Source organism: Paramisgurnus dabryanus, chromosome 24, assembly GCF_030506205.2.
Source record: "Paramisgurnus dabryanus chromosome 24, PD_genome_1.1, whole genome shotgun sequence".
NCBI lineage: Eukaryota > Metazoa > Chordata > Actinopteri > Cypriniformes > Cobitidae > Paramisgurnus > Paramisgurnus dabryanus.
The window spans coordinates 8,293,353-8,318,647 of NC_133360.1; the positions used below are offsets into that span (position 1 = coordinate 8,293,353).

At 35.8% G+C, this 25,295-nt stretch overlaps 1 protein-coding gene across 1 annotated transcript in view; it reads left to right on the forward strand.

The window, feature by feature from the left end:
• The window catches only part of mgat5 (alpha-1,6-mannosylglycoprotein 6-beta-N-acetylglucosaminyltransferase), a 115,740-nt gene that overhangs the window by 7,300 nt on the left and 83,145 nt on the right, over positions 1-25,295 (forward strand). The window contains exons 2-3 of the mRNA XM_065244573.1: positions 5,683-6,119; positions 12,281-12,448. Coding sequence (XP_065100645.1) covers positions 5,879-6,119; positions 12,281-12,448 — 409 coding nt within the window. The 5' untranslated portion in view covers positions 5,683-5,878. The remainder of the gene's footprint in view (positions 1-5,682; positions 6,120-12,280; positions 12,449-25,295) is intronic.

The window sequence follows — 25,295 nt, forward strand, 5'->3', positions numbered from 1 at the left end:
ACACGGATGGTTTCTGCCGTATTAGTTCTAGCCTGTGTTTATTCAGTAAACATATTTACACAGTAAAAGTAGTCCAATAAATCTTGTGAGCTGGAATTTTAGGATATAGTCAATCCATTGTGTGCTTTCAAGCTGTTTGTGCAATCAAATTAAGATGACTGGGAGAAATATACATAATTATATTATATAGGATTTCATTAAGATGTGGCTGGGGTTTTTGAACCTTGGCTAAGATCAAATTAAATCTAATAACCAGTAAAGTGCTGTGCCATCAGTGGCTCAGACCTGAAGTTTTGTTGACCTATATAAACGTTCTCAGTACAACAAGTGTCAGCTCTTTAAAGCATTTTGCATAGATGCTGTAGGATTACATACATTTCCAAGGGGGAAGACAACTTCTCTGTAAATGCGTTTACGCTTTCATGGGGAAATTTTTGATAATCACACCACAATGCACTTTTGGCTTCCTCTGAACAACCAAATCGTGGTTTTAGGCCAGCATTGTGAAACACAACGTAAAAGAGAAGTCGTCGTTTTCCATAAGCCAGTGTTGATGCAGGGTTCACGGCACAAAATGAGGATGGAGTACTCGGAAATGTTGAGGTTATAACAACACCACCAAGACAAAACAAACAGAACTAGTTCACTTCGCCATCCACGCAAACGTATACAAAGTATCTCACAAAAAACCAACAGAAACTTTTTGTTTTGTTTTAAGGCTACGTCAAGGCTTTTGCATATCTCACATTTTAAAAAAGATAATGTAGATAACATTTTTGAGGAACAGCTCAAGCACATGCTTCTGTTGCTAAATGGATGTAAATGAGATAGCACAGGAAATTTTACTGTCTCGGGGTAATGTGTACAAGGGTTAAAAGTACTACCCTTTACTATATATTACTATACTAAAAATGCCTGTCATTGCGAAAATCCCCTTTAAGACCTTTGTAACATTTTGATTGAAATCACACCTCCATCTAGGTTAAAACAGCAACGTTTAGGTCTGATAAGAAGCTTTGAATTAATTTGTATTCATGCAGATCTGTAGCACTACTTTACAGTAAATATTTTAGGCTAAAATACACTAAGGAATAGAAAACTAGCACATAGGTGAGGTTTTTAACCCTGTGTGCGTGACAAGAAACCATAAAATATTATCTTAGACTAATAATGTTTTCTCTGACACGTTCTGGAACATTCCATGTCTTACATCTTATCTCTTTATCACAATCTTGTAACTTCATTTTGAGCTGAAACATGGATGATGTAGATAAATAAGTTACGTTGAAAGGGTGTTTATTTATCTACTACACTGCAAAACCACAACTTTTAATATGCTGGATTGACTGTAAACTACCTCCATGATAGTTGATTCTGATTGTAGTTGAAATAATGCACGACATCAATAGAAGGGTGTTGCTTTTTAAAGCCTTGTATAAATTTAGCAGCAGGTGACCTGATAAATAATTTTCGGGAACATTTTGTTCATCGAATGTCATATTATACTAGTATATTTGTTTTGTTGTTGTTGGTAACATATAGTATATAAAATTACCAGCAGGTGACCCAATGGATAATTGTCTGGAACATTGGTCATTATTCAGTTCATCGAATGTTATATTAAACCAGTATTACACATGTACGTATTGTTATTGTTGGTTACAGATAGCCGTTTTGAGTTACAAACAGTGTAAATTTGGCTGCAGGTGACCTAATGGTTAATTTTTTGGAACATTGGCCATTGTTCAGTTTATTAAATGTCATATTATACAAGTATTATACGTATTGTTGTTTTCCGAATACGAAACTTTGGGAATTGTCGTTTGACCCGCTGTGGACCTAGATCAGGTTTAGTAAGATCTTTTAACCTCTGTCCGTCTTACTGAAAAATAGGCCATGTGGTGTCTCTTTGTATGTGTTTTTTGTTAACTGTGAAAGTATTCAGAATACGAGCGTGACCGCGCTGAACTTCAAATTTATACCGGTTTACCCAGTTCCTAAGAAGCATTTGTTTAAAACTCAACTATCACGATTCATTAAATAAATTTGTGTACTGTATGTGTGGATGCATATATGTCCAACATTTATTTAAAGACATTAAGACATTCATGATGCGTTTTGTGTGTGTGTGGCTTCAATTCTGGTTCCATTGAATCTTTGCATTATTACTGTTAAGGGACACATTTAAAAGTCTTTGTTGTATTTTAAGTAGTGATGCACCGATGTATCGGCCACCGATATTTATCGGCCGATTTTTGATGAATTTGAAACCATCGGCAAATAACACGAGAAAGGCCGATACCGATTGTTTATTAATTAACTGCATAAAGAAATCCATTATATGTAAAAAATGAGTTAATGTTGTTAATAAAATAATAGCAAAAAACACCTTTGAAGGTTGTCATGCTGTCTTATTATATTTGATTTTGGTTAATTTGTGCCTCTCTTATTATGTTGGTCAGTTGAATGTTAATTAGATCCAATCCATGTTTAGTAAAAATAATTTGATGCAGAAATAAACTAGCTAATAGACCAACTGTATAGTATTGTATACAAGTGTTTAATATCGGTATCTGCATCGGTATCGGCCAGAAGTTGTCTGTTTAAATCGGTATCGGTATCGGCCCAAAAAATCCTATCGGTGCATCCCTAATTTTAAGATCACAGGAAGATAAATAAAAAACGCTGTTTGCAGTTTGAGTTCATAAGATTTAAAAGGATAGTTCACACACACAAAAAAAAAAGATTGTCATCATTTACTCAAGCCCCATTGAGTTCCAAAGTAGGAAAAAGAATACTATATAAGTCAATGGGGCTTCTGGTCGGTTTGGTTACAAACATTTCTCAAAATATCCTTCTTTGTGTTCATCAGATCAAAGACATTTATACAGGTTTGTAACAACATTAGATTGAGTGGAAGATGGCCGAATTTTCATTTTTTCATTTTTCGGTGAACTATCCCCCGTTTTTCAATATTTTACAATGTTTTTACCTCAACTTAGACGGATTAATACATACCTATCTTTTTCAATGCGTACACTAAATCTTTGTACATCACGTCGTGAATGTGTTAGCATTTAGCCTCGGGCGCAGTAATATTGACGGAAGTTTGAGCGAGAGGGGGAGTAGTCAGGAATGATGATGTTAATGTGCCCGAGGTTGAAGTGCTAAGTGCTCTTCTGCTATACAATATAGTTCTCATTTTTTATCCGCTTAAAAAATCGCCACGTTTTATTTTGTACCATACTTTCTCGTGTAACAGTCTTTAAATAGAGAAAACATGGAAGTGTTTGGTGGCTTCTAAATTCATCCCTGTTTGGATCCTAAGGAATGAATGGGGCTAGGCTAAATGCTAACATGTTCACAACGCGCTGTACAAAATTTAAGTGCAAGCATTGAGTAAAGATAGCGATATATTCATTTGTCTAAGTTGAGGAAATAAAAAACAAAAATATTGAAAAACGGTGTTGTTTTCCTTTAAAGGAATAATTCACCCAAATCTGAACTTTTTGACTCCATCAACTGCCTCAAGCAAAACTCTTGGAAGTCTTTTAGAGAGTTTGTGCCGCAAACTTTGCATTTTTGAGAATCCAATGTTTAGCTGATCATGATAACTGGTCATTATTATCCACGTGAACACGACTGATTCTCTTCCTCAATGGAACAAGAGCTTTGTTTTCCAGGGACCGACTCGCGTCTCCTGGAAATCCGGTTTATTTCAACAAATCAAAAGACGACTTTGACATTCCCACAGGGTTTCCAGGAAAGTGTACAATAAACATCAGAAGTTTAGCCAACATTCTGTGGTCGTGACATCTGAGGCTGAGACTACTCTCATGCCATCATAAATGTATATGACTTCCCATATACAGCACAAACAAATAATTTATCATCATAAATTAAAAATTAGTCATCACGAGATGTGCGAAAACCAAATGTATTTGAAGTTATCGACTTTAAAGATATATTGAAAGCACAAAAATAGCGCAAAGTGCGGATTTTGCAATTCATATCAACAAATGATATTAACAATGTGAATTTTTTTATAGTTGGCTGGAGAGACAAAGAAAGTGATGTTTTATTTTTCCCAGAATTAATGCAAAATGTATGTTGGTTATATTACGATTAAGAAAATGAATAAATAATAAATTTGTGTTGCATATCGTATCTAATTTTTCTTTAACCAAATGATCACATTTCGATTTTTTTATTACATTTCGTGAAGCTTTATGCCGCCTTGTTTGAATGTATCACTTGATTTTAATATAGCTAAATATTCTCGAAATATAAAAATAAAAATCTCTCTCAAACGTATCATTTCACATCAGAAGACATACCCACTGGAGTCATTTGGACTAGGAAGTTTACTTTTCCAGTAAACATTTCCTTTAAGAGTCAAAGGTCAGATATAATCGAACTGATTCATACAGGGAATATAGTGTCATTATTGTCACCTTCACTCTTTTCAACAGTTAATGGTTTGATGTATATTTAACCTTTAGACATCAAGTCACACATGCCCACTCGCGGTATTTAAATCTGTGGCTGAATGCAAACAGGCGTATATGTGTTTACCTAAAATAAATATTTGCTTTTCATTCTCTTTGAATCTTTCAGTGGAGGTAAGCTACAGATTTTTTCCCTCAACTAGAGCTCAATCCACTCATTGAAACGCAAGCTCTTCTCATCTTGAAAGATTACCCGTTTATGGTGAAGAACGGTGGTCATATGATGTTACGCTGCTAAGCAACACATGTTTAAAGAAGGTCTATGAGTAATATCATGGGATGTCGACAGGGTTCAAATAGTTCTGGATTAGGATTGAGTAATAGCAATTTAAAGAAACAGCTCTCCCCAGAATTGTGGCATTATTCATCCACACTTTTGTGTCTTTTCAAATATACTGTATAGACCAGTGGTCTCCAACATGGTGCATTTACTTTTAATGGTCATGCGTTGTCGAACTGAATTGTGGATCCTTCAACGTCACGTCACTGCCGTTGCTCGTGGCAGAAGTTGAACATTTCTTAACTTTTCTAGTGCCAAGGCGTACGTTGATTGCCTTATGCAAATAACCTAGTGCGATCCAGCCAATTACGTTAATGCAAGAATGGAGCATGTGTTGCGGCCACTGTTTCAAGCGTTAACGCTTTCGCCCAGTGTGAATGTACCGTTACAGTTGCGCTGGCTCTACTGCCGTTACATCATCGTAAACGCGCAATAAACAAACGCTCAGGAGCAACTGAGCATATCCATGAAATGGGGTTCTTAATCCGCGACGTGGATGTTTTTCATCGCTAAAAGGGAGGTTGGAAATTTGTACAGTAAAGCACAAGTGATGCCGCATGTGGCTAAGCTAATTTGCGTTTAGCGATGACGCTGGTAGTGTCGATTCTGACCAATCAGTGATCTGCAGCTTACGCGTCACGTTTTAGTATCAGTACTGTTCGTTCTGGTGTTCACCGTAAGTCTTCAAAATGTTAATCTCTGTCAGCTTCCCTTCACGAAACACACCCAGCCAGAAGAAATATGTGCCAATCCCTAACAGTCCATTAAAGCTGAATGACTCATTTGTAAATATGTGATTAATATGTGGCTTTACAACCTGATATTTTTGGAATTTTGTATGATCATTATGTTCTGTATCTCCATTTTAACTTTGACTTATATTGACTTTTTCAGCGTCTTCACCGCTATGGCATATTTGGTGGGCGTATCTCTGGTGTGATCAAGAGCTCGAAGGGATGGGCTACAACGAGAAATAGACGTAAAGAAGAAAAGCCAGATCCCTCCGCTTATATCCTCTCCCCAGTTGACGCCACCGTGATGTCGAACCCGTCCTGAACCGTAGGCCTTCCCACGAACGAACTCCCTCGCCATGGGTTCTGTGTATCTGTGGAAGCTGTCCTCCCAAAAGCTGGGTTTCTTCCTGGTGAGTTTCGGCTTCATATGGGGGATGATGCTGCTTCATTTCACCATCCAGCAGAGGGCGACGCACGAGAGCAGCGCCCAGCTGCGGTCACAGATTTTGGACCTGAGCAAGCGATACATCAAAGCTCTCGCAGAAGAGAACCAGAGCGTGATGGACGGGCCCTACGTGGGCACCATGACGGCTTACGGTGAGTCTCTTTCTTTGCTTTTTGTTTTTTTCGGTTTGTGTTTAGGTTTAGAGTTGGAGTTAGGATATAGGAAAGGTTTGGCGCTAAAAAGGCGGAAAAACGTGTCGGTATCACGGAAAAGACTCACAAATTTACGTGACTATAGGTACATAATTTCGTGATGCTGGGTTGTAGTGTTGTAGTACTTGAGAGCGGTCTTGGTCTTAAGGCCATACTCAAGACCATTTTTTAATGTCTCGACTGTCTTTGGTCTCAGTCTCAGACTTGGTGGTCTTAAGATTTTACTTAAGACCGGTCAAGACCACAACTGCGGGAAGTACACTAAATTACTGGTGCATTGTAGGGATGCTAAACAATTAATCGCGATTAATCGTTAGCAGAATAAAAGTTTTTGTTTACATCATATATGTGTGTGTGTGAACTGTGTATAATAACTTTGTATAAATAAATGTGCACACATGCATGTAAAGTTTTAGAAATGTTTACATGTGTATATACATTTGTATATTTATGTATTATTTATATTATATATAAATATAAATACTTAATATATACATTTTTTTTTCTTAAAATTATACATGAATGTGTTCATATTTATATATATACATATTTATTATACACAGTTTACACACATATGTGATGTAAACAAAAACTTTTATTCTGCTAACGATTAATCGCGATTAATTGTATAGCATCCCTTGTTAATATCATTTATGTGATTGTATGGAAAACTTCTGGCTTTAAAAGACATTTTACTGTTGTGCCAGCAAGAGATAAATAGGGGTTTTTCCAAAAAGAAATCCATGAATAACTTTTCCATCCATTTTTTAAGGTCTTGGTCAAGTCTCGGCCTTGACTATCTTTGGTCTTGGCCCCTTAAAGTCTTGGTCTTGTCTTTGTCTCAACACCGTTTGGTCTTGCTCTTCTCTTTTTCTTGACACCGTCCGGTCTTGGTCTTTTCTTGGTCTCGGTTTAGATGGTCTCGACTACAACACTGGTTGTCGTTATATTGCAACACTGGTTGCACATTTATTGTTATGGCCACTAGGGTTCGAACCCATAGTTGCCTTGTTAGTGCCATATTTTTTTCTAATTTACATTAATGTTTAACCTTAATTTATATTTATTAACAATTTGTTTAAAGATCAGAAGTACAAGAAACCAAGTCAGCTGCCCGAGAGCGACAACCTAGAGGTTTGCATGAAATTTGCATCCAATAGTCACATTGCAGCAGCTTTCCATATCAAATGCATAAATCGTCATTGCTGCAGCATTGCGGCCGGTCACATCACAGCTCTCCCTGTTCAGTTTTTCTTCCCTGCACCACAGAACGGCGGAACGATACCGTAAACTTATATTAAACCTATATTTAGCTCACGCAACATTTGCAGACCCAAGCAGGATAAAACCATGACAGGCAATGTTTAAAGAAGAGAAGAAACCCACGACGGTTTCAGTTTCAGCTTTCTCTCGACTCAAAGCCATCGATAAGTTATTTGTGGCTCTAATAGAGGAGCTCTGTTGGGCGAGAAGCCTCATTACGGCGAATATTGATCCGCAGAAGAAAAATACACGCACCACACGGTTACCAGCAAATACCTTAAATGGCTTCTTTAAGAGGTGACATATAAGCAAACTCACTTTGTGGCTTTATTTTGCCGTTCGTAGGTAAATCAACCTGCGGGAGTTGTGTGGAGGCGAGAGACAGTGGCTTTCGGGTTTCTCGAGGCGAGACATGTGACCTTAATGCCATGCTCCCGCAGGTTAAATGTCAGTGTAGGATGTAGTCGTGGGCTGTTAGAGGTAACATTATCATGGAAGGATGAACACAGCGGTGGGTCAAAGCTACTGCTAATTTAAACCTAAGCTTTTACAGGTTATTATATTGTGTTATATACACTGTAAAAAGTGAAATATATTTTTGAACCCAAAATTTTTTCTTTTTTTCAACTTCCATGTATAAATTAAAATACCAAAAAACTTACATTTTAAAGAGGACATATCATGAAAATTTGACTTTTTCCATGTTTGGTGCTATAATTTGGTCCCCACCCTAACCTAGAAAATGTGACAAAAAAATAACACCCCAATAACTTAGTTTTGGTAAACCATTCTCTGCAAGCATATGAAAAATAGGTCATTGAAAATTAGCTCCCCTTGTGATGTCAGAAGGGGATAATACCACCCCTTAATCTGCACTATCCAACCACGGCACTCACATTTAGTGCAAATATTTTTCACGATATAATAAATTATCTATATGGTATTATGAGCTAAAAATTCCCATAAGTACTCTGGGGACACCAAAGATTTATTTTACAATGTAGTATGGTAAATGTTAAATCACAGACGCCTGTTTGTACATCCAAGCAAATATTAGCACAGGTGTTTAAAGAAGTAAAGCATTATTGTTGCTTTGGGTTCCGAGGTTATATAATAATATTTTTTTTTTCTTGCTAACATTCTTCAAAGTCTTGTCATCACATATCGATTTATGTTTCCCCTTTGGTAAATTAGAAGACAATAAACGTACCCAGTCTTTATTAGGGTTCATAAAACTAACTGCCTGTCTTAAATGGTTGGAATTTTAAAATCGGAAAAATATTAATGCAGTTTGTTGCGAAGGGGTGTGCTGTTATTTTATGGTGAAGGAGAAAAAAATCCCATAGATCGAAGGATGTGTCGATTTAGTGATCTGAAACAAAAAAACTCAGAAGACTTTAATAGCAACTACATTTCAGCATCGTGGTACCCATCATTTACACCCCCAAATTTTGCACGATATGCAAAATTTTGTGTGATCAACTATGCAATATGCGATTCTAATGTTGGCCGTTGCGAAAACGGTATTTTTGCGATATATCATATAATGCTATTTTTATTAGCTATTTTTAAAAATCATTTAGATATGTATCTATAATACTGAAATAAACATGTAATACTTATTAACTCGTCTCTACTCCTGCCATATTTAGGTTAGGTTCACTTTTGCGCCCGCGATCTAGCCAAAAGTATAACAATATAAGACCTACTTGATGGTTTTTAGTAAGCCCCCTTCTGATTGGTCTTATTTGGACAGTCTAAGCGTGCAACACGCATTTGATAGACACATAAAATAAATTTAGCACATCTCACATATACTGTAATGTTTTGCTATATTGCGCAGCCCTAAGTATAAGCAGTGTCAACCAAATTTCTATTTATGACTATTTTATATATTTATTTCAGTACACATCCTTTCATTTGGTGAGTGCTCTTTTAACACTTCCTCAACAGTCTGTGAGTGACCGACGTGTCTGTCGAGTAAGCACTTGCTCGTTTCCCATTGTTAATGTTAGGTGGCTCGGCTCTTAGCCAATGAGGAGTCTTGCATCATTCATGATTTATCGTAATATGAGAGATCTGTTTCACCCTGGCTTTATCTAATTCAATCACCTCATCACTTAGTTAAAGTGATGGAGACTGTTTCTCTCAAGACTGGTCTCCAGTAGTAAAGCATTGACTTGTTATCAGAGGTCTTAGTGCATGAGTTTATAGCCGTTATAGTCTGTTGTTTTGTAGTTTGGTCTCCAGTTTGCTGGAATCTGGAGCTGGCTGATTCTGTAGTTTGTTTAAAAAATTTTTTTAAACTATACAAAATTGTAAATAAATCTAAAGTATGAATCCATAGTTCGCTGTGCATGTGAATCTCTAAGTAAAGGATTTCTACTTAAACTATTGTAATAGTATTGTGTTTATTTAATTTTATTGCTTTATGTAGTTTATAATAGGGCTGCACAAAAACAAATCGGGATTACAATAACGTATGGATCAATTATATAATCGCCAAACCCCTCAATTACAGCTATCCATTTGTGCTAATTTTTGGTGTGGGCACCAAATATAGTGGTGAATTAGAGATTTTAAATTGATAAGTTGACGTGTTTTTTTTATCCATTTGTTTTGAATTGTTTTACTAACAACGTAACTCCAATAATAATTTTTGATTATATTATTTAGTTTTGGATGTATAGAAAGTTTTAATTGTTTCAAAAATGTTTGGTTTTCAATGTTAAAACGAATAATCGTAATTACAATATCAAAACGAATAATCAGCAATTAAGAAATTTTTTATTATCGTTCAGTCCTAGCCTATAATCTGTAGTTATCTTTTGTGTTCAGTTTGCATCTGTTTTTCTAGGTTTGTTAATACTAAGAACGATATAATTATAAATACCACACCAACGGATGATAAAGTTACGTTAATTCGAAGCTTATATGCACTGCAATTTCACTGTGGTGGCCCTTTTAAATTTGAGTGGATTTTGATTGGCTGTCAACATTTTATTGTTCATCATTTGAATAAAAATCACTCTGAACGTGATTCCAACCATATCATTTTATTAAATTGTGGTTTTGTACTCGTAAATAAAAAAATTTTTTCTATCTTTATAGTTACTGTCTTTAGCGTTAACGCACCTTAATAGTGCCTACTAATTTTCATATTTCATTATGATTTTCTTGTAAACTAAAGCTGTGGCTTTTTTGGTTACTGTAATTCCTTACAGTATCTCACTTTTCCATCCGATCCTGCTCTTTCAATTAGTGTCACTTATGGAAGCTTCAGGAAGCGCATGCAGTCAGTGTATTTGCATTTAACAGGCAAGATAGACAAACAGGTTCGGTAAGGGAGAGACACTTTATTCAATTATTAAATCAATAAATGTTGTAACTCAGTGTGGTATTAGTCGGTGTAAAAACACATGTCCTACCTTGAATTTCTCAGGTCTAGTCTTACAGGTCTGGGTTTGTCTCGGTGAGCCTTTCTGTATGTCAGTCTTACTATTGTCTTTTGAAAGTATATCAATATTTTTACCCGCAGCAAAATATGCCTCAAGTTGAATTCTTTTGATTGCGGTACGAGCCTTAAAAAACATTTCTAAGAATTAAGCACTCCTGAATTCCTATAATGTAAGTTTCTTGCAAAAAAATAATATCAATATCATCAGTACCATCTTTTTACTATTGTTCTCCAGCCCTTTGATTAACCTGTAAAGTGATTTTAACAAAAATACTGTGATTACGAAACAAGATGTTTTTGGTAGGCGTTGAGTGGTATGGGTGTGCGTTTTTCCGTTAAAAAAATAGTTAGTCGCCGCGAAACGTAAGTAGCAATTGTTTAATTTTCCCCACTGTGAAGTATATCCGAGTGAAACGGCTTTATTCTGTAAGGAATAAAGGTAGGGCTGGACATGAATTTGTCAATCTTGGTTGGATCATTTGAAGTTGGGTCATGTTGCTATTTGCTAATCGCTGCAATTTTGTCCGGACTCCGCCCACTTGCCATACCATACGAGTGGAAGTAAAGAAAGATCGTTTCGAGAAGGGGTGGAGATTTGTGTTTTTAATTAAACTTTATGAGGGCACATGGATTTAAAAAATAATAATAAAGCTCACAGATTTGTAAAAAGAGCAATTTAAAAAAAAACACAATATTACAAATCAAATTACAATTTTTAATTTTAATTTCATTTTAACATCCTACGATATGACCTCATTAATATCATTGATGTTTTTAGTTTTTTCAAACCAAAATGATTTAACGTCACTTTCACTTAGCTTATGTAAGAGATAGCCTTGTTTCCTGAAAATGAAAACGTTAATCTCGTGCACACCGGCGAGTCTGAGGGACCGTTGTCTGCCCTGAGGATTGTTCTCATTTCTCAGGGATTAGGCCATTGGTGTGTGATGATGTCACGTTGTCGTCATCATCATGAAAAACAGCACATGTGAAACAGAAATATGGATTATAACCACTCAACCCATCTGTCATCTATCATATTCAGAGAAAATCCATTGGGATTTGGACCGTTTTGTTAGAAAGAGTTTGGTTAGAGATATAGAGGCTATATAAATTATCTTAAAATAGATAAAACATTAAAGTTGGAAATTGATATCTGAAGAGCAGAATGTCAGAGACACCTGAGATTCCTCTTTTAAGCAATAATAAAACCAAATGCACAATTAATCACGATACATTAGTATAATAAAACACATTCCTCTCTATATATCTCTCTCTTCACTCTTTGCTTCTTTTTTAATACTGATTTTTAATTTAATTTGGTACAATTTTGTTAATAATCTTTAATATCATCTGATCGTATGTCTTCTCTTTTATGTAGATCTGAAGAAAACTTTGGCTGTTTTATTGGATAATATAATGCAAAGACTATCAAAGCTGGAGTCAAAAGTGGACAACGTCATCTACAACGGGACCATCAGCAACCTGACCAACGGGACCTCGACACCCGGACCCATTCCCGTCAACCCTGAGAAAGTCAATGTGGCAGGTACATACACGCCCTACTCTTTTTTTGTGATCCAGGTTGGAACATATAAATTGAAATGAACCGTATTTTAACATTTCAAGTGTATTTTTATTTATCTTAAATATGAAGTAGTACTTAGTAGTTACGTTCAGCAAATCGGGCTGCTTAAACACGAATGGTGCATTCACATCAGCTGCGGTAGAGGCGGCAAAAACACGCTATTCCGCGTAGTTGGACGCTTGAACATTTTGAGTTTACGCGCTACATTCGCGCGTGAATGCCGCTTGTGAAAGTGTAGTCATTCGAGACATTCACGCGGAAATTCGCATCATGGGAGCCCCATGGGAGGGGCTCTGCTGAGACTCTGCTCGCTTCCTGGAATCACATCACTACTACAGCAAGGTCGTGATTGGTTAATGCAGCGCGGAAATCCGCCAAAGTTCAGATTTTTCAACTCGCGCGTTTCCCGCGGCAACGCTCAATTCGTGCGAAACGCACCATCCACCACCGTCTTTGCATTGACTCATCATGTAAATCACTCGTGTTGCCGCCTCTAACGCATCTGGTGTGAACCCTGCATTTAATGTCCACTGTGTACACTTTTATCGGCGACTAGCAGTGAGATTGTGAATAGCAACCAACGGCTCAGTCCAAAGCTCACCCCTCCCATTCGAAACGCATAGAGAAGCTACGGTAGCCGCCACAGGACAAACACGTCACCGTTGAGACAATGTAGTGACAAAGGCACTCCGTAGAGCAGTTTGCCCATTTAGGGCTACTGTAAAAACATGGTGGCCAAAATGGCGACTTCTGTGTAAGGTGACCCCCGTTTTATGTAGATAAAAACGGTTCATTCTAAGGTAATAAAATGAAACAGTTCACTATGTAAGGTATCTAGTTATGTATATTATATTGCATTTCTGTAAAAAAAAAATTTTATGACTCCTAAAAATTACATAATGCACCTTTAAATAACTCACTCACTGTTAACCTTCCAAAGTCCACGATCCTTCACAGACCCCAGAGTAAACACAGCAATCTTTACACACACAAAAACACTCTAGCAAAGCCTACACACACCGTTTTTATCCACAGTCCCTGCCCTCTTTATTGCTTTCCATTGATTTTCCTTCAAGTCTGAGAAGATTAACAGGCATGGGAGAAAATGAACTATTTGTAGTTTAAGTGGCAAGTATTCGCTTTAAACAGGCCGCTGTTTCTTCACGCTTAAACACTGGGGAAATCTGCATTCATAACGCATTTAATGCAATGTGTTTTTGAGTAGAATTACTTTATGACAAAACTTAACTTTATTAATCAGGTTTTACAACGTTAGCTTTCGATTTTATCTTTGAATAATGTTTTCCACACGCTTATCAGAAAATTAGGTGGAGGTGTTTATGAAGCCATATTTGATGAAAGTATATGGGATCCGTTTTAAAATGTTGTCTTGAAAGATTTTACATCCATGTTTATCGATCTGTTTATGTAATGTTGTTTCAAGCTGTAGAAAGTTGGCAAGTGGAGCCGAAAGTTAATATAGTGAGTTTGAATTAGTCACAAAACACAGTTTAACTTGGCAGGAAGAGGTTAGCGTGTGCCATCTGGAAGGCTCTTTGTCCAGATGATGTGTGTGCTCTTCACTTGCATAACAATATTGTGGTACTGTATTACCATGTGTTATTTGACATTTTTTACTACAAGTACAAAATAAATTGTAGTACAATGGTATGCACCATGATATTACCATTATCATATGACCACAGTACATTTTTTTGAAAGCACTTTCTAAACGATAGTATAGTATTTTTTAATATGTTCCACAATAATACTATAGTTATTTGGATGCTACTATGGTAAAAGCTTTAAATGCCATGGTACCACCCTTGTATTTAATCTAAAGTTGAGCATGTGTGATTGCCCTATTGCTCAACATGTTTGTGTGTGTGTGTGTGTGTGTGTGTGTTTGCAATAACCATCTCTGACTCACCGTGCTTTATATAGGCCAAACCCCCATTGAGTCATCCGACGCTTGACAGCGAGTAAAGATGACTAGCTCACTATCCCTCACTGCTTCTTTGACAAACCCGCTGCGCTGACAATCTTAGCAGCCAAGTCTGCAAACAGATTCCTTTGTTTACAGCTTAAACCCTTATTAAACCGAGCTAATTTGATTCATAAGACACCTTGAGCCAAGAAGCCAAGATTTGTGGTTTGGTGTCATATTTTGGCTGTTTTGGTCATTATAAGCGGTGCTTATGTTAGGGCTGCAAGATATATTTGACCCTGGACCACAAAACCTGTCGTCAGGGTGGATAATCGAAAAATTTATAATTTTGACCCATGCAATGTCTTTTTGGCTTTTTCTACAAATATACCTTTGCAACTGTGTGGGCTTTGTGGTCCAGGGTCGCAGTTGTACAAATTGCAATATGCGTATCGCAATAGTTTGCCTAACTGAACGATTTTAATATATCAAACAGTTATGCATAGTCAAAGGTTAAAGTTTAACAATTTAATTTGACTCTCGAATGATGAAACAGGGAGTGATGCTTTCTCTTGAAACATGTATGTTGGTTATATAATTTAAGTTTTAAAAATATATTTTCTTATAATGTTAATTGTTTTTTCGAACTTAAATTCATAAAAATCGCAAATGTGCATATTGGGATATGCATATTAAATATATTTTTATTGATTTGCGAACTTAATTGTGTATTTATATACGATTGTATGTAAATACTTGACAAAGTTGTGTTGACAGACTTGGCGAAACCTCTACACAGACTTGACGAAGTTGTGTCGACAGACTAGACCAAAACCTCAACACAGACTTGTCGAAGTTGTGTCGACAGACTTGACGAAACCTCGACACAGACTTGACGAAGTTGTTCCAACAGGCTTGACGAAACCTCGATAAAGACTTGACGAAGTTGTGTCGACAGACTTGGCGAAACCTCGAAACAGACCTGACGAAGTTGTGTCGACAGACTTGACGACACCTCGACACAGACTTGACAAAGTTGTGTCGACAGACTTGACGAAACCTCGACACAGACCTGACGAAGTTGTGTCGACAGACTTGGCGAAACCTAGACACAAACTTGACGAAGTTGTGTCGACAGACTTGTCGAAACCTCGACACAGACTTGACGAAGTTGTGTCGACAGACTTGACGAAACCTTGACACAGACTTGACGAAGTTGTGTCGACAGACTTGACGAAACCTCGACACAGACTTGAAGAAGTTGTGTCGACAGACTTGACGAAACCTAGACACAGACTTGACGAAGCTGTGTCGACAGACTTGACGAAGTCTCGACACAGACTTGACAAAGCTGTGTCGACAGACTTGACGAAGTCTCGACACAGACTTGACGAAGCTGTGTCGACAGACTTGACGAAGCTGTGTCGACAGACTTGACGAAGTCTCGACACAGACTTGACGAATATATAAATTGAATTTATATATATATATATATATATATATATATATATATATATATATATATATATATATATATATATATATTGAATAGAAAGTATAAATAGAATTTAGAAAGTTTTCGCATCAATTTTGCGATAATTTGTCACATACTCAAGGCTCGCATCACCATTGCTATAACTTATTCAGAGTTAGACGTTTCATCAAATTCTTAGAAATCTAGTGTGGTTTTGCTTCCTTTCATCATGTTTGCGAGACAGACGAGATCTTTTAAAGAGACATGCTTGTTCTCATGGAGCTCGTATCAGTGTTTTCAAATGTAAGTGGCTATTATTCCTCGAGAACTGACGGAGCATGCCTGCAAGCCAGTGAAGACAAGAAAGAAAGATTTTGCAGCTCAGAGCTATCAAACACCTCTTTATAGTTCATCAACACAATGACAAATGCAAGTAATACGTTCTGCAGGCCTGAACAAAGCCCCATTGTGGTCAAGTTAGAACTGAAATAGCAACTGAATGTATGAACCGCTGTGCCCACACACAAACACATTTTCTTTTTATGTTCCTTTTAAAAGATACATTAAACTATTTGTTATTTTACCATTTTGAAGAAAGGCAAGGACGGTTTGTTTCGGAGTTCACATACCAAAACGATTTTGTTTTAAATAATCTGCATGAATGTAACGGGGTTCTTTTTACATGTTAGCTATGTGGTTTTTTTTGTAAACATGTCTAAATATAAGTCAGAAAAAACTAAAGTATATACCTAGGGCAATTTGGCTAACTTCATACATTAATAGGGTGTCATGCATTTTTCTTATAAATTAAAGAAACCCCAACCAGCTACATTAAGGGGTCTGTTATTTACTAAAATCCTCTTATTTGTTTCCAAATATTCCATAAGTGTCTTTTGTGCAGTGAGGATGAAACAAACCCTCTGTGATTGATTATTTCATATTACATTAGATGTGGATTGGTGTCCATTCACATCTGCGTCAACAGATTTATCTTTTTTAATAGCACAAGAAACTTATTTCCAACTCAGAGGAGACCAGAAAACAGATTTTCAGATTGTCAACAGAATGCGTCAGCTAAGCTTCATAAAGAGGTTTTGTTTAGTCCTTAACCTCTGTTATTTTTTTATCAAGAAGGATTAGGGCTAAGCTAAAATAAAAATAAAAACATCTACAGATTTGTTCTTTATTCTCCATCATCTATGGCTATATTCATGGTAGGGCTGCACGATTAATCGTTTTTGAACCGAAATCGCGATGTGAATGGATGCGATTTTCGAATCGCAAGAGCTGCGATTTTTTCGATTCAAAACTATCAAATATAACAATCATCTAGTACGCAGTTTTTGACAGTTCGCTTCATGCGCATTTTACGTTTGATGCAGTTTAAACCAATAGAGTGCATTAACACTGAGGTGCTGACTACACGTCAGATAACACCATTAGGAAAACATGAGCGAGCAGCAGTTCAACTCCTCAACAAAGTGTACGGCCATATGATTTCCGCGATGCGGAAAACACCAACAGAATCGCGAAATGCATACAAATGGAATTAACTGCACAACGCGGAATGTCATGAAGTTGGCAGGTTTTGGATTCAGTCATTTTAAAAACCCATTATAACTCATTAACCGGCAAATGAAAGGACAGAAATGCGCGAAAACATTTCCCTTTTGTGTAATGTTGGACTTAAAGAAAGGTGTGTATATACGTCCGTTTCTCGTCATGCATCGCAAACAATGACAAGCGCCTCATCAGACTATAAGCAGGTTTATAGCCCGGAACACAGCAGACGAAAGAGGTACATTATACTTTCTTGCACCCGCACATCTGCACCACTTTGAATATTTACAGGCACGAGGGTTCATGAAGCGCGCACACAGAGAGCAGTCAGCACACGCGTGATCACTAAACTTAAGTTTTCTTTCTTGTCTAAGTGAACATAAACAGCTGGATGTTTATCAGTATATTGAAGCAGAGCAGTTTTAAAGCTGTCTTGTGTCTTAAAGTGACAGACAGTAACCTGGTGCTTTCTGTGTCAGAAATGTTTATTACACACCAAAAATTAAAATCACTCCTTAATCTTAACTGTACAAGCTTCTGCAGCTCCACATTTAAAATCGTACAGTGAGGACTGTGCAGTGTTTTATTTGTATTTTTTGCTTATGTTAAATCATAGATTCTAATAACTAATATATTTACATTTATTACAGATGCCTGAAAAGTAAAACAAGATGAGTATAGTCTTATGATTAAAAGAAAAAACTAAACATTTGCTTGTCAGAAGCATTGTTGTAGTGACAGCCAAAATACATTGGCCTATATGTTATTTTAAATAAAACTTTCAATAAATTTTTGTTAAATTGTATTTTAATGTTCTTAGATAAAAAAAAAAGTTTGTCTGCAGAAGAGCAAAGTCCTGCAGACAACTTGGTACAATGTTTAAGAGGTTTTAAATAAACAGTAGCACAGCATCTTTCTTTGGTGCTATTAAAACCACCACAACAAGCCTGGATGTAGCTCTTTTATTATATACTAATGAATCGCACTTTAAATCGCGAATCGCAATTTTTATCAGAAAAATCGCAATTAGATTTTTTCTCCGAATCGTGCAGCCCTAATTCATGGCAAGAACTGGTTAATCCATACACAGGTTGGGGGAGGCAATTTGGCATCTCCAATTCACCTAACTTGCTTGTTTTTGGCCTGTGGGAGGAAACCGGAGTACCCAGATTAAACCTATGCTGACACAGTGAGAACATTTAAACTCCAAGCAGAAAGACCACCTGACCTAGCCGGGGACCTTCTTGCTGTGTAAGGCAACAGTTTTACCCACTAAACCACTGTGCCGCCCCATCTCTGGATTAAAATCCCTATAATGCAAGATTTAACTAATATTTTTTTGAGAAAAATGTCTAAATAAGTGAAATTCAAAAAATAATAAAGTCATAATATTTTAAGAGTAAGCCAATAAAACAAGAATAAACTCTTAATATTTTGAGAATAAAGTCAATGAAACAGGAATAAAGTCGTAATATTTTGAGAATAAAGTCAATATAACGAGAATAAAGTCCTAACATCTTGAGAATAAAGTCAAAAATTTGAGAATAAAGTCGGTGTAACGAGAATAAAGTCATAATATTTTGAGAATAAAGTCAATATAACGAGAATAAAGTTGTACTATTTAGAAAATAAAGTCAATATAAGAAGACTAAAGTTGTTATATTTTGAGAATAAAGTCAATATAACAAGAATAAAGTCGTAATATTTTGAGAATAAAGTCAATATAATGATAATAAAGTTGTAATATTTTGAGAATAAAGTCAATATAACAAGAATAAAGTCGTAATATTTTGAGAATAAAGTCAATATAATGATAATAAAGTTGTAATATTTTGAGAATAAATTCAATGTAATGAGAATAAAGTCGTAATATTTCGAAAAAAGTCAATAACAAGAATAAAGTCGTAATATTTTGAGAATAAAGTCAGTGTAACGAGAATAAAGTCATAATATTTTGAGAATAAAGTCAATATAAGAAGAATAAAGTTGTAATATTTTGAGAATAAAGTCAATATAACAAGAATAAAGGTGTAATATTTTGAGAATAAAGTCAATATAATGAGAATAAAGTTGTAATATTTTGAGAATAAATTCAATGTAACGAGAATAAAGTCGTAATATTTCGAAAAAAGTCAATAACAAGAATTAAGTCGTAATATTTTGAGAATAAAGTCAATATAACGAGAATAAAGTCATAATATTTTGAGTATAAAGTAAATGTAACGAGAATAAATTGGTAATATTTTGAGAATTAAGTCAATGTAACGAGAATAAAGTCGTAATATTTTGAGAATAAAGTCAATGTAACGAGAATAAAGTCGTAATATTTTGAGTATAAAGTAAATGTAACGAGAATAAATTCGTAATATTTTGAGAATAAAGTCAATGTAACGAGAATAAATTGGTAATATTTTGAGAATAAAGTCAATGTTACGAGAATAAAGTCGTAATATTTTGAGAATAAAGTCAATGTAACGAGAATAAAGTCGTAATATTTTGAGAATAAAGTCAATGTAACGAGAATAAAGTCGTAATATTTTGGAATAAAGTAAATGTAACAAGAATAATTTCGTAATATTTGAGAATAAAGTCAATGTAACGAGAATAAATTCGTAATATCTTTAATAAAGTCAATGTAACGTAAAATAAATGTTTTATTAAAGTAATTCTGTAAACGAATACTTTTCTGTAACGTTAAATAATATTTTTTCTTATATGGACAAATATTAACGAAACCTAATGTTGTGTTGAACTTTTTTATTTAAAGTGAAAGATTTGTTTAAGCTAGACCGACTTTATTGTTTTTGCGAAAGTGCAAAAATCAAACTTTTTAAATTTGCATTGTTAATGCATGTTAATATCAGAAGAATATAAAACATGACCGACACACTGAAGCAAAAAAGTATCAAAAAATATTTAATTTTTTTTTATTTTAAAACGAGCCTGCATTCTTAAAACGTCACACGTTTGTGATAGTTAACGATTTTTGTACACTTTTACGGCTTTGGTGTGCCGCACCATTGCACTACGTTGTTATCTGTCCAAATACCGTACGTTTCTTCCAGGCTGTTCTCCCCTTGTAAGGTTATCGGCGACGTGTGCCAGCAGTGAAGATAGCCTGGGTTTCAGTGCCATCCGCCGAATGTGTCTGTGTGTGTGTTGTTTTGTACCAGTGGTGTCTATTACTGTCTCTCTAGACGGTGCTGAAATGCCCTGTTGGCACGCTCTGGCTCTTAACTAGCGAAGGAGACTCCTTAGAGAGATAAAAAGGGTGAGAGAAAGAGATCACCACTGTTAGCAAACAGAATAGGTCGTTTCTTTGTGCACGTGGTGGCTGTAGATGCCTCCGGTGGACGCAATGCGACTAAACATAGCGTTAAATTTACCTATACGAAAGACGTTCGTCCTTCTTAATGTACAGAGAGGTAAGGCTAGCATCACTTGTACTAGTTAACATACTTCAGTTAGGGATTTTAACACACCTGGAGACACTACCCACAAACTTTCAATGAAGATATTTCTAGATTGTTTCAGCAGTTGTTTACATTAAGAAATCAGAAGACACATTTGATGATAAAAGTTTGTTTGTGATAATAGCAAAGATGATTTCCAAGCGTTCGCACCGATGTTTATGAGCAGGGTTTGACTTAAAATAAATAGCACATAAAACTTACACACGCACATTAACTGTTCAACTTTTACCTCAACTGGCGTTAACAAGCAAACGAACAGGTTTTGAGTTTCGTTTCATTCGTTTAATGCTTTTGTCCACTGCCATGTTGCATCACATCGGCGATGAGAGAATCTTTCTTTGCGTCTTTGCGTTGTGCGACTGCCTGTCACATTGTTGGTCTTTTTGGCTTTTGTCTCTAAACAGCGATGGGTCCTGAAAAGCCCCATTGTGTTGGTTGGCTCTCTTGTTTCCAACTATCTGGTTCAGAGATGTCGAGTACTGACACATGTTTAGGGTTCAAAAAGCATGTACAAAATCTGCTTTGAAACTCACTGAGTGTGAAATGAATCAGACTTGAGCAAACACTAACCTAGGGCTATTTGTCTCCGATCCTGGAGGGCCACCGTCCAGAGTTTAGCGCCAACCCAAAACAAACACATCTGAGCGAGCTGATCAAGATTATTTGAACATTTTCTTACATCTACGAGGATATCTAGGGGATAGGGGAACATTTGAAGAGCTCTCTTTAAGTGTGACTGACATGTTTTCTTGTGAATGAACATTTTTAGCAGACTCTTAAAGGGATAGTCACCAAAAAAAGAAAATTCTGTGATTATTTACTTACACTCACGTTGTTCCAAACCTGTATACATTTCTTTGTTCTGCTGAACACAAATGAAATTATTTTAAAATGTTAAACAAACAGATCTGGGGCACCACTGACTTTCTTTGTAACCAAACATTCTTCAAAATATCTTCCTTTGTATTCAGCAGAACAAAGAAATGTATGCAAGTTTGCAATAACTTGAGCGTGAGTAAAGGTGGAAAAATGTAAAAAATGCAAAGTGGCATTTCTGAATGGCCTGAGGCCAGGATTAAGCAGATTTGAAGCGAAAGTATTTGATGAAAGTATAATACGTGCAGAGAGCATTCGGTTAATATGGTGAGGGGGCACTTAGTGGCTTTTGCATCTGAGATCCTTATTTATTTTAAGTTGTAATAGCCAACTTAAGTTAGCCTTTGTTTAATCTACCAACTTCTTGTTTATTGCAGAGTTGGAGGTAAACTCTGCAGGACGTTTGCTGTCCTGGACGGGAGTGTGATAGTGTGATGCGTTTTTTGACTGGGGAAAGCATCAAGGAACCTGAAATTGTTTTTGCAACTGGATTGGAAACTATTAGGATCACGCTGGGTTTTGATGCTTTTGACCATCAGTTTACATTCTCATAGGAACGATACATTTTATAAAGGAATAATGCAAAATATGGTTCATGGATTTGGACAGTCGATTGACTTACAAACACTTGGTGGACTGTTTGGACTTTTATGACCCCATGTTTCCATCCCAAACTGTTTCATCTCATATATTTTGTAGGATGTTTGGCCTTTCTGGATCAAAGCACATTGTTTCAGCGAGACTGAGCTCACTTTTTGAACTCTAAAGTAATGATCTGGTGCACTTTGTTGTCAATTTATCATTTGTGTTTTATTACCTTTGCTAATGCAATGTTTCATGGGTTTTATCGTACAAATGGGCTTGTGGTTTGCATGTTAAGTGTATTTTTATTTGTAAAGGGAAGTCACACACTGTACTTTTAGTTGGTGTTGGTGTTGACAGATTGACTTTTAATGGGATCAATGCGTACTGTCTCACTCAGTAAACTTATTCATTCGCCAACGACTTTTGGTTTTTTGTTATTTTGAACGTTGTTGATTCGTGAAATCTGCTGATTTGAATATGTCCGTGCAGTAATCTTATACAGCTGGCTCACATCGATGAGGGTTTGGTGAAACACAAGAGTGACTTATGATGGTCTGGAAAGCATTAGTTGGAAATAAAAAACAAAAGTCATTAATGAGTCATCCACAGTAAGTGACATTGTAGCTGTATAGTGAGCAGTTATAATTACAATATGATCAATTTAAAGGAGGCGTAGAATGTAAAACTGTTTTTATCTAGGCGTAGATGATTGTATATGGATATATCATGAGCCTCAAACAAGATTGTTTCCTCCTTCTTATGTAAACCTTGGAAAACCGGCCAACATTACACAGACTGTGACGTTACAGTCAAAATGTACGAACCCCAACATTAAATGACCAGTCCAGTCTCACAAAATTACGTACCTATAGTCAGTTTTTTGTTCTTTTTCGTAATACTGTCACAAATTTCTGTTTACGTGTCATTGTCACGTACTTAACTTTGTCCTAATTTCGCTTCAGTTTAGGGTTAGATTTACATAAAATGCTTACATCCTTACACAAACCCACATCTAACCCTAACTCCAGGTGACAATGGTTTAAAAATCAGAAAATATAAAAAAAATCTGAAAAAATTGTATAAACCAATACTTAAAATGACATCCTAATGCAAACACCAAATCTGACCCTAAATAAAGCGACAATGGTAAGAAAATAGGACAAAACAGTTGAGTAAACAATACATGAGAATGACACATAAACAGAAATTCATGATACGATCACATAAAAATGCGGAAATTTGTGACAGTATCGCAAAAAATAATCAAAAAATTACGTGACTATAGACGGTTTCAGCAGGTTTCAGCAGTAACAATATAAACATGCTGCTTTCGTGGTCATCACGTAACTTCCGGTAAACTCTGCGAAGAATAAATAACAACAAAGTCCTTTAAAAGTAGTTTATTTATATAACAAGCAAAATAAACAACAAGTATATTACATAGGAACCCAAAACATTTGTTATTTTTGACGAGGTATTTGTTTAAGAGTTCAGTTTCAGCAACTAGTCAGACCATTAAACAAACAGAAACCAGAAGTTATGTTCAGACCAGACGCTTATCGCATCACCGCAAGTGCGCCCAATGAAACTATAGATATGTAGTTTCATGAGACTGGGTAGAAATGACACATTAAATTAATAACAATGTTGTTGCAATGCTAAAAACTCAAGTTAGCGTTATATGCTAGTTAATGCTAAATGTTAGCGTTTAGACGAAAATTTTACTATTGACGTTAAAGTTACATTTTGTAGGTCTATACGGTAAAAGACAAACTTACCAATGTGAAATGTCAGTTGTTTATTCCTCAAAATTTGTATCTTCGTCTGATACTGGTTTTAATGTATTTTTATGAATTATAAATAAAATAAATTGTAATTTATTTGTTATTTGTTTATTTATTTTTTGTAATTTTGAATTAATTTTTTTGCCAATTTATAAAACAAAACATGATTTGAAAAATGAAACAGTATTACTTTACGTTAAGGTTGTATTTGTATTAAATCCACTAGTTAACATGAACTAACAACGAACAATATAGTTTATTTTAGCATCCAATACAATTGTTTATTTTAGTTCATTGTGCATTACAGTTTCGATTTTTTAAACTTTACTAAATGCCTAAATTAACATAATAAATGCTGTCGAAGTATTGCATATTGTTAGTTTATGTTAGCTCATGCATTAACCAATGTAAGTGTTACCAATATAAAAAATACCTTTGGAGTAAAAAAGGGAAAACTACAGTCTCTTTCTGCAAAGTCACATGTTTTTGCCGGACCTGAGACAGGATGTGGAAGTTTTTTTTATCATTTTGAAGGGCATGCGGTTTTATCTGTGGTAACTTACCAGGAACACAGTGTACAGTTCATTTTTCTCATACCTGAACATGAACAGGTATGTAATTACACAAATACCTCAACATGAACATGTATGTAAGTACACTAATGTGGTTGAATGTCTTATTACCTAAACCCTAAAAAGTTTATTAAAATCTCACAAAATTCTTGAGAGAATGATCATTATTTTTGAGTTTCAGGATGGGTGTGTGTCACATCCCTTTGAACGCTTTAGCAAACCCCCGCAGCTTGGCAGAAAAACTGACCGGCCTCAAATCGTCAGGGAAAGAGATTATAAACACACTTCGGTGTACTCGCACAGTACTACATATTATCAGCATTAGCAATGCCATTTGAGTTTACTTTAGCTTGAGAGAGAGAAAGGAAGAGAGAGAGAGAGACTCCGTGTGTGCAGCTTTAAGCAAAATGTGACTTACTGAAGCGAGAGAGAGAGAGAGAGAGAGAGAGAGAGAGACCGTCACTTTGAATGCATCTCTCTCTCTCTCTTTTTCTCAATCTCATGTTTGTTTTGCAGCATCTCATGCGTGTTGTGTGTAGAGTATTGGCAGAAGTATG